At 38.0% G+C, this 13,596-nt stretch overlaps 3 protein-coding genes across 3 annotated transcripts; 1 reads left to right on the top strand and 2 right to left on the bottom strand.

Annotated features, from left to right (window-relative positions):
• Window positions 1-33: 33 nt before the first annotated feature.
• Window positions 34-2,322, top strand: C9374_007875 (uncharacterized protein; the record flags this gene model as incomplete). Its single annotated transcript, XM_044697888.1, has 1 exon — window positions 34-2,322. One exon carries the CDS (start codon window positions 34-36, stop codon window positions 2,320-2,322), a length of 2,289 nt encoding a protein of 762 aa, XP_044545989.1.
• Window positions 2,323-2,340: 18 nt separating this feature from the next.
• On the bottom strand, window positions 2,341-8,738 carry C9374_007874 (uncharacterized protein; the record flags this gene model as incomplete). The annotated part of the gene is made up of 7 exons (XM_044697887.1): window positions 2,341-2,798; window positions 2,854-3,058; window positions 3,122-3,169; window positions 3,269-5,972; window positions 6,041-6,761; window positions 6,830-7,159; window positions 7,232-8,738. 7 exons carry the CDS (start codon window positions 8,736-8,738, stop codon window positions 2,341-2,343), a joined length of 5,973 nt encoding a protein of 1,990 aa, XP_044545988.1.
• A 505-nt stretch (window positions 8,739-9,243) lies between these two features.
• C9374_007873 (uncharacterized protein) lies at window positions 9,244-12,543 on the bottom strand (the record flags this gene model as incomplete). The annotated part of the gene is made up of 1 exon (XM_044697886.1): window positions 9,244-12,543. The coding sequence occupies one exon, from the start codon at window positions 12,541-12,543 to the stop codon at window positions 9,244-9,246; it is 3,300 nt and encodes a 1,099-aa protein (XP_044545987.1).
• Window positions 12,544-13,596: the final 1,053 nt, after the last annotated feature.

Genomic DNA, 13,596 nt, shown 5'->3' with positions numbered 1-13,596 from the left:
GATTTGCTTTAAAAGGATCTTGTTACAAAAAAAATGATACAACGGTTGACCACTCCATCCACTTTGTCTTCATCCTCTCCGAATTGTGATTCAATTCCTTCATCATCAGCAACACCCCCACTCCATGATGATGGATCCATAACCGCCTCCACTTCTTCAACTATGTCCATGAATAATTTTCAAAATTATAATAATTATAATAATAATTGGAATCCGAACTCGGGAATGAACTTTTCATCATCATTTTCAGGAGGAGTAGGCTCATCCTCTTCTTCGTTGCTGGAATCTCAACAAGATCCTGATAGAAATAAGAGTTATTACAACAATTTACGAGAAAATCCCGATCAATTAAAACATTTACCAACGTTACATCATTTGGATACTCCAACGTTGAGCAGTGATGGTTTTGGATCTTTTATTTCCGAAGACGATGAGGACAATGAAGAGGAATTTTTGTGCCAAACCGATGGAGAGTCGCAACATGAACAAATTATTTTCATTAATGACATGAGACAAGTTTCAGAGAATGGAGGTTCATCATGCTTGCCAAGCACTCAACAACACAACAAGTACACGACAACGACAATGGAAACCTCAACGAGTGAAGATTTGTCGTCACAACAGCATGACACATTTACTCTTTCCAAAATACCACGAAAGAAAAACAAGTATTTAACCATTGATTCTGTTCAAGATTTTTATTCATCAGGATTTAATCCATTGGATGTGAGACAAATCTATGCAGAAAATTGGATTGTTAAATATTCTTCTCATATTGCAAGTACCATACCGTCACACGTAGGAAAGAAATCATCAACATGCGTTCAAAAAAAGAAAAAACTCAACCATTCCGAAGAACCTGAAATTCCCTTCCACCTGATCAAGCAATGCTTGTACTGTACAGAACTCAAATTGAATGGCAACAAGATGCGAATGATTGAGACAAGTCTCTTGGCACCTTTGACCCATTTGAGAGAATTGAATATTTCCAATAATCGAATCACGTTTGGAAAATTACCCAATGATGTGTTTTCATCGCTGAATCGACTCACTAAATTATGGATGGATGGAATGGGATTGAAGAAATTACCAACTTCTCTCAATTCTTTAACCGAACTAAAATACTTGTCCATGTCCAATAACAAACTCACTACTTTTAATTTATTGAATGATGAAATTGGAAAACCAAAAACATTATGGAATCATTTAACTCATTTAGAATATTTAAATTTAGCAGGAAATAGGTTGAACAGATTTCCAAAACAAATTTGCAATTGTAAAATGTTAGAAATTTTAATTTTGTCAAATAATCGAATTATTGCGGAATTGCCAGAAGAGATTGAGAATTTAAGCAAATTGAACACTTTATTTTTGAACGGAAACAAAATATCTGCATTGGAAATTCACAGAAATATGGAACGACTAGAATCCCTTGCTCATTTAGAATTGGGTCATAATCCAAATATTCACACCATCCCTCCACCCATTTTTCACATTTCCAAATTGGAATCGCTCTCTTTGAATCAAGTACCATTCACTTATTTATCAGATGAAATTGGAAAATTGAAGAATCTCACATGTTTGGATTTGTATGGCTCCAAAATTACAACATTACCTATGGCTATTGCTGAATTGACCAATTTACGAGAATTGGATTTACGATACTGTCGAGGAATTCGAGAATTCCCAAAAGCTCTATTTGGACAGCCCGTACAAAGTAGTACCATTTCACATATATCCCCATTGACTCGTTTAATACGTTTGAGTATGAGTTCAACCTTGATTGAATCGGTGCCTGAAGAAATTTCATGTCTCACTGGTCTTCAAACACTCCTTCTGAATGATTGCCCACTGTTAGCTGAAATTAATGGAATTGAAAAATTGGTAAATTTAGTGGAGTTGGATGTGAGCAATTGCATTTCATTGGCAGAACCTCCGGAAGATGTTTGTGAGAAGGGACTTTTTGCCATTCGAGAGTATTTGAGAGCCAAGAATGAAAAGCCATCGTTTTTCTCGGCATTATTTGGCTCTGTGTTTAGCAGTCAAAAAAAGGAAAAGTCACCATCATCAAGTCCAAAAGTCTATGCAACAAGTGCAGAAGCAACTGATGGTGGCGAAAAGATGTCACCTCTTTTGGAAATTGAGCATAAGGAAATTCTTGTAGCACCATCAACCGCGAGCATCAATGGAGGCAATTTGAAATCATCACAAGCTGCCGGCACCGAGAGCGATGACGATGATGTCTTTGATGATGACTTGGAGGGTAACAAGAAAAAGGAGTCAACCAGTACACTCAAGTCATTATTTTCATTTTGGAAATAAATGAGGTGGCCGGAATCTTTATTGTTTTATCACATCATCCAAATAGTAAGGTTTGGGTTCTCCGTCCTTACTCAGACGAATTTCACCAGCCCAATTTTCTGGAAGTCGACAACGATGATAAATTCCACAAGCTTGTAAATACAGTCCACACATGGCTGAAACAAACGGATGGTCTGTTTGTTGTGTCATCTCCTTCGCTAAATGTGAACACTTGTTGAAGTTTTTGTGTTGGAACAAGCTCACAATTTCAGTGAGTGTTGATTGTTCGAAATCGGAAACTGCAATACCACTCTGCCAATTCTTTCCTCGTATGTCATACAAGTCTTTGTAAACCTGTTTTCCTTTCAAAATAAATTTTCCAAGATAAATTGCAGTACAGGCAGATTCTGGCGTCAGTTTCATGGCGTTGATGACTCCTTCAGTGACAATAATTCGTGACTTGAAATTACGTGAAAGACTTTCGCAACGAGAAGCAACTGAATCAAGTTGAACCTTTTGATGATCTGCAAATTAACACAATTAAACACTTACCATTTGTGGTATCCGAAATGACAGTAGCATCCAGTCTTTCTTCGTATCCAATCGTTCCTAGACTAACCGTACCATTGGAGATACCAATTCCTAGCTTAATGTTGAAAATATTTTCCTTATTGAAAGCCTCGAGTTGAGAAATCATTTCCAGTGCTGCATTTACGGCAGATTGAGGATCTGTGAAAAGAGCCATAATACCATCACCCTAAAAACATCAATGATAGAAATGTTATAAAATCATTGCTTCAAAACAACAATAAAAACGTACAAGAATCTTATCTATGAATCCAGAGTTCCTGCTTATTGGTGGAGCAATCTAGATATGTGAGAATATTATTGTATATCATCATTGAGTCAATGTACATAAAGTAACATGTAAATTTCGGTACATCAAATATCATGTTCGAATACTCACCTGAAAAAGTAATTTGTTGATAAAACTAAATCCTTCTTTCGCCGAAAATTTTTCCATTAAATCAGTAAATCCATAAATATCAGAAAAGAGAACAGTCATCTCTCTAGAAATTGCATCACCAAGTCTAATTTTTGTGACGTGACTCTTTCCTAATAGTTTGAGAAACTCAGCTGGAAGAAATCTTGCATATGACTTGTTAATCGAGTTGAAGATGGTGGCATTGTCAATACTAATGGAAATGATCAACTTGGCAATGGAAATCTTTTCTACTGTAAAGACATCCTCTGTTTCTCGATTTTCCAAGTAGACACAACCTAGGACACTCTTATCTCGAATGATTGGAATACACAACGCAGAGGCCACTCTATTCTTGGAAAAGTAAGACTCCACGTCTCCCTCTTGTAAATTCTTTTGCTCTACTCTCGTACGTAGTGTTCGATAAATGAGTTTTAAGGGAAGTGTATCTGCAAACTTGTCAATGGAAATATTTTCATGATTCACGGTGGGAAGTGGAGTATTCTCAGAGGCGTAAATATCAGCGTTAAATTCAGCATCAAGATTAATCTTGGAATCTCTCTTTAACAGTAAACAACATCGACTCGCGTCAGTATGCTCACTCAACAAGGGTAAAATAGAAATAAATATTTCCTTAAAATCTAATTCAGATTGTTCAGCGATTCTGCTTTTGGTCACTGCGGACAGAGTAAGTTCTTGTGATTGTGAGGAGGATTTGTCTGACGAACTCACAGAGCTTGAGGTGTATGAAGCAGTACTATTCTTTTGTGACAATGTCTCACGGTTATACTCTTCGATTTGGTACCGATAATTGTCCCAAATATGATCCACCACAATGGATAGTCCCATCTCTAAAAATTGATCATATGCTCTCGAAAAATAGCTTCCAGAAACATAGTCGTCCATTTCCAGCGATTTATAAAGCTCTCCCATCTTCCAATTGGCAATTTTCGCAATAAAATGATTTCTATCTCGAATAGCTAACTTTAAACTCTTATTTAAGCAGCTAATGATACTCCTGGAATTCTCCTCTCCGTATTTCAAATATCTACAATATAAATCTTCTGCTTTAACTAATTCTAGAGAGCATAAAAAAACCAGAGGATTGGCTTGTGAAACTTGTTCAAGCATTTTCAACGAATAATCAACCAATACTTCGCATCTATGAATTAAATCGGGATTTTGATTATTGGTTGAAATCAAGTGTCTCTGATAAGCACACGAGACCAAACCTTGAAATACAATATCAATCCATGTGGAGCACAGGCCCACTGAGTCTTGTCGATACTCGTATGATTTTTCCATACACAAAAAGGCCTCTCCATAGTTTTGCTGGAAGAAACATGTGATGCCTTTAAACATAAAATGTAGCTGCCTAAAGAATGGATATTGAACAATATTCTCACAATGATAGGTGGGATCGAATGATTCACTCTCACCACTCAACACCCTCTTCATCTCGAGTATCATTTGGCTTGCATCCAGTAACATGTAATTGCCCACATTTTTACAAATTTGAATACTCTTTTTGCTCAACTCAATAGAAGTTTTCATATCACAACTCGTGTAAAAGAAGTGATGGAAGGGATACCACATGATCGCAAAACCTCCAAACGACTTGTTGTTAGACTTGATCGACAATAGAAAGGCCTCTTCAGTAATGTTCCATACTTCCTGTGCATTAATATTTGGAAATATGAAATATGACATTTCTTTTAAGAGTAAGCAGCTTGCCAAATTGTGCAAATTCTTAAACCTGGTCCTTGCAAGATCGACACCAGCTTCTACTACTACATTGATCTGAGGATAGAAATCGTGGATGCACCACATTCCTCCAACTTGAGTAAGAATAAGTGGAGCCAATGGGCACAAGCCCTTAGTCAACACAATTTCAGTGGCCATCAAGAGCATGATTAGCAATACAAGTTTCGTATGTGGCTTGTTAATATGATACACAGCAGGAGCAGATTGAGCAATCAAGTGCACCAAATAAACCGTTTCTGGGTCTTTTAACTCTGGTAATTCGATAATATCTGTCTTGCTTAACTTTGGTATCAATTGCTGTTTCATAATGGAAATCTTGTTATCAATCCACAGCTGTAAATATTCTTTATCCAGTGTCTCATGTAAAAAGTTTAGCTGTTCGTATGATGTGAATACATGATTTGATAAAACATCATACACTTGTTCATACTTGCTTTGAGATAAATATGCCATGATAGCATGATAACATGCCTCAAATAAATGAGATTTGGTTTTTGCTTTTTGAATGGCAGAGTTGAAGGTTTGAATGGCGATATCCACATTGGTGACGTATTCGCAATTGCCTTGAGCCATCAAGAGTTCAAAAGCAGTGTTGTAGAGTGATCCCTCCCAAACGTCTTGCTCTTCCATCTTGAGAAAGTCAATAGCAGTATTAACAAATACTTGAGCTTGCTCCGTAGCACAAGTATTAACAGCTTTTTTGGCTGCAAGCTTATTGAGAGTAAGTAAATATCTTCTCTTGTCCGGTGATTTTAAGATTTTAGGATCCTTGGATCTATAATTCAAGTGAGCCACGATTTCAAAGATAACATCGTCAAGCACGATTTCTCCAGCCTCAACTTGCTTTAGTTTAAATTTACCAAATTTGTAATGAATGAAAGCTTTGGTTTGTTCTGATATTGACTCGTTTGCTGCTTGTTGTAATCTATTGTTGTTGAGCAAGCCAAACAATAATTATTATAAACCGAATACAAAAATCAAGCCACAACATACCTATCGTGATTAAATCGAAGCGTCTTGCAATCCAAATAACTGATCCATCCCTCCTTAATCGCTTGACTAATTACTTCCTTCAATTCCAATGTTGAATATTCTTGCGTGTCAATATTCATAAGCTCCCTTAGCTCATGGAATAAAAATTTGTTACCAATACAAGATGCATAACTGATGGCTTTTTTTGTTGCTGGCTCCATATTTCCAAATTTTAACAACAAAAATTCAACCACATTCTGGGTATATTGCGCCTTCTCAATTTCCTCCAAATTCCAAGAGAGTTGACGAAGAGACTTGTTAAAGAAAATTTTTCCCTCCCGAAACAAGGATACTAATAACTGTTTCAGGAAAAAGGGATTTCCTTGAGTTTTGGAATATAGAATTGATGTAAGCTTGGCTGTATCAGAAAGACTTCTGTGAACGCTCTCTGCAACAAGCAAATTGCATTGCTCTTCTGTTAGTTCTGATAATTCAATCTCTGTGATCACATTTTTCATTTTGATGGATTGAATAAACATGTTGAGAGGGTGTAGATTGTTAGCACGGAGCTCATTATTTCTGAAAGCTCCTATCAGCAGGAAAGGAAATGCTTCGCTCTGGCCCAATCCTAGTACTTCTTTAAGCAAGGTCAAACTTTCATAATCTGCCCATTGCAAATCGTCTAGGAAAATACAAAGATTCTTTCTTTTCATTTGTGCGTACACTCGTAAGAGGTGAATAACTGCAACCAAGGGATTTTCATGAATTTTTCGCTTGTTACAAACGATAACATATGCATACTGTACTTACTTGATTGAGAAAATACTTTCATATTTTCATTGTGCTCGTCCTTAAAGACAAGGGCATTTGGACGTTTTTGAAATGAAAAGAAAAGTATGGACAGATTTGGAATAGCGTCACAAAGCATATCCATTTGGCTAGTATTCAAATGTGAAACTAGCTGTTCTCTGAATTCTTGTATAAATTGTTCGGATTCCCCTAACGATGCTTCTGTAATTTCACTAACAACCGTGTTAATGGCAAAGAAGGGTATGTTATGATTTTGATCATATTTGGCCTCGAAATATAACACGTCTTCTCTTGCCTTGTTTCTGAACTCTCTCACAACACAAGATTTTCCTAATTGAGGTGGTATGGTATGAAAACAAAATATAATTGGCTTAATAAATTTTAAAATGGAGCTTCACTTACCAATACCGCTGTAGCCTGAAATTAATACAGCTTTGGGAGATTGAGAGTCCATCATTTCATTTAGAGCTAACGAAATATTAATGATTACGTCTTCTCGTCCATAAACTACATAAGGAATTTTCATACAGGTTTGAACATCAAACTGTCCCGGAGTAAAATTGTTCAAGCTCACAGTGTCATTTGATGTCAAACATGACAAAATGAAGGATAAATCTTGGTTCACTCCACTTATACTAAGATATCTCTTTTCTATGGATTTTTGTACCATTTTAGAAATGACCAAAGAGAGAGCAGAAATGGTATTATTCAATATGGAAGAGTTGTGTTGTGCGTTAAGCATTCCTCGTTTTGAAAGATTAGTGATCAATAGCTCTGGAACTTGGGCAATATGACAATACATGTAATCCGTGTTCTTTAGTTTGTTACCAAACGGATGCTCTTTTGATATCATTTCAAACAGCACAAACCCAAAGCTATAAATGTCGCTATGAAATCCAATTGGTTTAGGTATTTTTCCAGTGGATTCAGGTGCCATATACTTGAAACAGCCTTTTGGTCTATTCGTGTAAATGAAAGGATTATCGAGTGGTAAAAAGTTTGAAAGCCCAAAATCGATCAATCGAACACAAGAAAGTTGTGTGTCGTACATAAAATTTTCAGGTCGTACGTCACAATGACAAATGCGTAGTGAATGAAGCTGTTCAAGCACATCGCAGGCTTCTATGGCCATTCTTAATAATTTTGCTAGCTCGTCAATTTCGGGTGCAACAGTATCGGTATTGATATTTGTTAACAGCGAAGACTTGTCAATATATGATCTAAACGTCTCTCCATGAATGAACTCTCTCACTAATATAAAGTAATCACTTAAATACGCCAGCACTTTGGGAGCAGCGCTTAATCCATCTTTTGAGCTTTCCTTGTGCAAATATTTTGAAATCTCTGCATCATTTTCCAATTGAGCAATTGATCCCACATTCAAAGACACCTTTACACAATAGACAGTTTCTGTATCGAGAGGAAGGATGACATGACCCTTATAGTTTTGTGGTGTATATTTACAAGTTAGAATGATCGATGAGTTCCTATCGTAGTGAATTACAGGTGAAGTATAATGGTTGACTCGGTGGGGTGTAAAGAAGGGAGGTAATGCTGTTTGAATCACCTTTTCGTGAGACAATAAATCATGAGTTTGATGATTGTTACTGGTGTTTTGATATGGCGTTGAAACAGCATGATCCCTAATAGGACTTTTGGGAGAAACAGTGTGCTTGCGAGGAGAAGAACTGTGGGTTTGTGTTTTGATTGTACATTTCTTAGGTTCAGACAACGATGATGATGATGAATACAAGTTCTCATCATTGGTGTGAGTGGTGCTGGTTGTATTGATGTTTAGGCTTGATGAAAGATTTAGTGATTTTACATTACTTGTTGTTTCCGATGGAGGTGATGCTTTCTTGGGATGTTGTTGTTGATCAACAGTGTCCGTTGCTGTGTTCTCCAACATGATGAATTCTCATAATTCTTGAATGTTGTTACGGATGTATTGTTGCGCAATGAATTGAATTTTTGGTGAATCTCGTTGGACTGTTGTATGAGAGAGATGGCTGGACCTTGACTCGAATTTTTGTTTTCTTTCAAAACGTAGATGAAGCAACTTTCCTAAAGCATCTTTTAATGCTGAGTACAGTACACGGATTCTAATAGGAGGATAGTAACTGGCTCATGCATCTGTGGAGTTTCTATAATCTTGTTGCATCCAGCTGAGTTTCGATCGATTTGTGCAAAAGTGACGACCAAGTTTAACATGTTTTGCAAAAATTAGAAATGGATGATCACCTGATGTTCAAATGTTTGTTTCATGTCGCTTTGTCCATTGTAAGCCACATGCAACGTTGATCATCAAGCACGTCCATATGATTGAACTCTTGTTAACAACATGATGGCAAGTTCTGTTGTGTGTGATGCACGTTAGTTCCCTCTCCAAAAGAGTTTATTCTTCTCAAATGCTTCTACAGCACAATATCATCGTCGGTACTTGTATATTTGAGTTTAAAATCCACACGACAATATAATTTGGCATAGTCACAAATAATTCTCATCAAATGATCTTCATTGGATGCTATGGGAAATCCTTGTTCTTGCTCTCGTTCCAAAATTTCAATCATACTTGCATGGAAGAGACTCATTTCTTTTTTCATGTTCATTGGAAAGAGGAATGTCTTTTTTAAAAAGCCAACAATTCGACTAAATTTCACTTCAATAATCCTAGTTCTGCAATTATCAATCTTGGTGAAAAATCTTGCTCCTATCGATATTAATTTAGAATCTGAATCTGATTTTCCTTCTTTTGTGTTTTTCAAATGATTACATGACTTGAAAAAGAATGCGCCTTGAAAGAGTTCAGTCATATTTTCACCACCAATAAATTTGGTTTTTCCAGATACAACCATTTCCATCGTTTGTTTTTTGAAAAGACCACTCGACTCGTTCACAGTTGTCATGATTGCTGTTGGGTATTTTTCTAAGGAACTCGATGCGCATGGTTTACAATACTCATGCCATTGAACCTTACTGGAATAGATTCGATCGAGTGACTTGTCATGACAATACGCTCTCATGACATTCTCGAGAGAATAATCCACATAGCCAACAAATTTGGTCAGTCTCATGTCTGGCATGCTACTATAATTTTCAACAGAGGACCACGACATGACGAGTGGAATGTTTTTCGAGTTGAGTTTCCAATCAGAGGTATGTTCACAAAGCTTGGACACAAATCGCCAGTCCTTATCAATCACATATTTTGCCTCAAAATCATCCTCTTCAAATACAAATTCATTACGAAGAGTTTTTAGAGTGTCCTTTCTCTTCTTAATGGCCTGAATGGCGTGGAATGGTAGTAAACACTTTTCATAAGCCTCTGTAATCCAATTTTTGACAAATTTCGAATGCTTCTCCTGAAATACAGCTAATACATCCTCCAACTCGATCAAAAACATGTCTGTCAAAATCTTGATATCATTCGCTAGTCGATCTGCAGTATTCTCTTCAATGTGAAAAATTTTGTCCAATGACCACGTTTTGGAAGACTCCTTTCTCATGAGATTGGAATTGAATAATGAGAGTTGATCGACTCCACTTTTTTCATTTAAGGCAAGTAAGGTTGAGGCATTCATGGAATTTCGATTCGAATTGGCCAATGTATTATTCACACGATCCGAGTCCACAATGGCTCTCTTCATGGGACTATTGAAAAAAGCAGAGAGTTTTTCCTCACCTCCAGATTCACATTTGGAAATTTCTAACCATACAGTAATCAATAAATCTCGCAATCTCTCATGTTGAAAACATGGATACAATCGATTTTGTTCCATGGCACTGACAAATTCTTTCAAATGAGGTACATCCATGTTGTCCTTCTTGGGTTTGGAGGTTAGATAATTTGGCACCAAATCTTTCATGCCACTGACGCCACCATCGTCACCACTACTAGAGCGATCGTTAGTGCCCATTTCTTCAGAGCTTGGATCACGACTGAGACCTGTCGTTGGATGATGTTTCGATCGATCATGCTTTAAGGATGTTGCCAATGACGACGATGAGGAGTTGGATGATGTTGTAGATGTTCCCTTCGAGGATCCTAGTAACAAGACAGGTTGTTGATACGTAATGGTCTCATGTTGCTGATCTGTGTCGACATTTAAAGTGGAGCTTGCAGTACCACCTGATGATAGTGACGTTGTCCCCGATCGAACATATCCTTGTTTCTTCTCTGCAAAATTCAACAAGATCTTACACATGGTATCAATGCACTGAATCACGTCCTTGATGGTCTCAAAACTTCTCACCCTCATATTGAGTGCATCATAAAATTCGTCCAAGAAAATGAGCTTACTCGCACACTCGATCATGGATCGCTGTTTTTTGATTTCGGAAGAGTCTTTGGAGGCTGTTGATGATGATGAAGAAGAAATGGATGGAGGAAGGACAGTAGGAGAACTTGTACTAGCTGTACCCGAATTCAAAGACGTTGTATGACCACCATTCCACCAATGTACAGTTCCGACATAGTCCATAAATTTCTCTCTCAACTTGTGGATGTGTTCCATGCCATCTCGGTATTGTTTGGAAGTGGCCCAATTTCCATTTCCCTCCATGCCATGATGGGTTCCACTCGTTTTGATCCCGGTCGTAGAGGCTCCATCACTCTTGCTTGAGATGAATGAGGTTGCTGCACCAGCACCTACAGCGGTCCCTGTGCTCACGCCTCCCAGTGAGTGATTGGAGGTTGAGAGATTTCCCGATTGTTGTTTATCCCATGAGCTTGTGCTGAGTGAGGAGGAAGCATAGCGAGCTGATTGAGGTCGAAGTCTTGGTGTTGTTGAACTACTACTACTACTAGAGGCTCCTCCTGATCTCGGCGTTGAGGAGCCTCCTGTGGCACTGGCACTCCCACTCAGGGATGAAAGTAAGAGAGAGGAAATGGGTTCCACGGTGCAACCACCACCACCACTGCTACTACTGATACTACTACTTGCATTACGATCATGATGGTTGGTATTAAGGCTATTATTATTATTGTTGTTAGAAGATGGAGAGTTGAGAGGATTGTTCTTTTGTTGATGTTGTTGAAAGAGGATGGAGAGCGAGGTGGCAGTAGCACCTCCCATAGTACTACTACTCGTCGTGCTACCACTGCTCGTCGTGCTGTGGTAACTGGAGGCTGCTGTGGAGCTGTCTTTATGTGTGGTGGCTGATTTTGGGCTCGTCATGTCCAAATTGCTTGCGCTGGTTGTTGTGGTGACACTCGGAGTAGTGGTGGTGGTGATGGTTGTTGGATCCAACACCACATTCGAACTTGTCGACGTTAAATTATTACCTTGTTGTTGAGAGAGAGCTGTGAAGAAGGATGAAGGAGGAGGGTTGGCATTATTGCCTGAAGACACACTTGTTGACGTGGTCAATGATGATGAAGGAGGAGGGTTGGTATTGTTGGGAGAAGGCTGGCTAAAAGAATTGAGAAAGGAAGTCGAGGAGGCATCGGCCGAGCTGCTTGAACCCGATACCAAGAGAGGTGTAAAGCTCGAGTTGAGGATTAAAAGTTGAATGGGAAGAATGGTATTTGCCACCGAAGTTGATGAAGCATCTTGAGAAGATGTTTTTGAAGTGGATGGTGATGTTACATCGTCTGAGAACGATGGTGTTGTTTCATAGCGCTGCGAGGCTCTAAATGCAGGATGCCTAGGAGGTGGAGAATAATAATTTAAATTATCGCTACGACTTGTGGATTCACTTGTAAAGCCGAACATGTTGTGAAGATGATGGGTTTGTACGTGATATGATTACTGCTACTGCTCGTTCTAATTTGAATGCTTGATCATAGTATTGGGACAATTCTACTAATTTGGATTATTTGATGACCTATTGGATTGAATTGGCTGATGATTAGGTCACGAACAAATCTTATGATGATGCTGAGAGAATGAATTTATCGTTGAATGATCAACTTGCTCTCTTTGAAAATCAACGTTTAAGAAATACAACAAAATCCTCACAAAATTTAGATGATGACCGGTTGATATGTGAAGTGCAGAAATACAATTCTTGCTGTGAACACGTTGGTGGTCTTGTTGCGAAATCGTACGACAACAGCACTAGCTCACCTTGCCGAAAAGATTGCTTTGTTTTCTCTTCCAAGAGATGTTTTGAAATTGTAAATAAGATGTGAATGGGTGTTCCTCTTGTGCACACAACAATGGCCGTTTAAAAGAGGTGGCGCAACTGTGTTGTCTATTTCTTCTAGTTTTGGGTTTGACTTTTGGAAGTGTGACTCTGTTTTGCCACTTTGTAGCCAAAACTCAATTCGATGTGTCAATGTCGAAGCGACATAAAAAGACAAGTGACACGTCTGTCAAATGGCTTTTTGCCACAACCTGATATCTGGTATCAATATTGGTCAAGGACAAAAACCTGTTTCTCGCATTTTCACAAAAGGTGCATTGCGAAAACAATTTAAATTACCTGGACACAGCCACATCATGAAAGTATGAGACGACAGGTGTTGAATTTTTACACCTTCAAGAAATTGGCAAGAAGCATTTAATTTCTCTACGAAGTAGACGAGGCGTAACGTAGTCCTCACTTGGAGAAAATTATATGCTTTTTGCTTGGATGACCCATGATGACACTTGTCCAAAAAGAGTTTTTCGTGTTGACATATTTTCCAACAAAAAACACTCGCTGAACAGGTGCAAAACTACATGACCTCTCAACAACGTCAAATTTAATTTTTCATCAGCAAAATACAACAGATACCAGAGAAACCGATTCCGAGCCACAGCAACCAAAATCTGCTCATCATT

This window comes from Naegleria lovaniensis, assembly GCF_003324165.1.
Source record: "Naegleria lovaniensis strain ATCC 30569 chromosome Unknown tig031, whole genome shotgun sequence".
NCBI classification, from domain to species: domain Eukaryota; phylum Heterolobosea; class Eutetramitea; order Acrasida; family Naegleriidae; genus Naegleria; species Naegleria lovaniensis.
The sequence above is the reverse complement of the archived record's forward strand: the minus strand, read 5'-3'. Positions and strand labels throughout refer to the sequence as shown.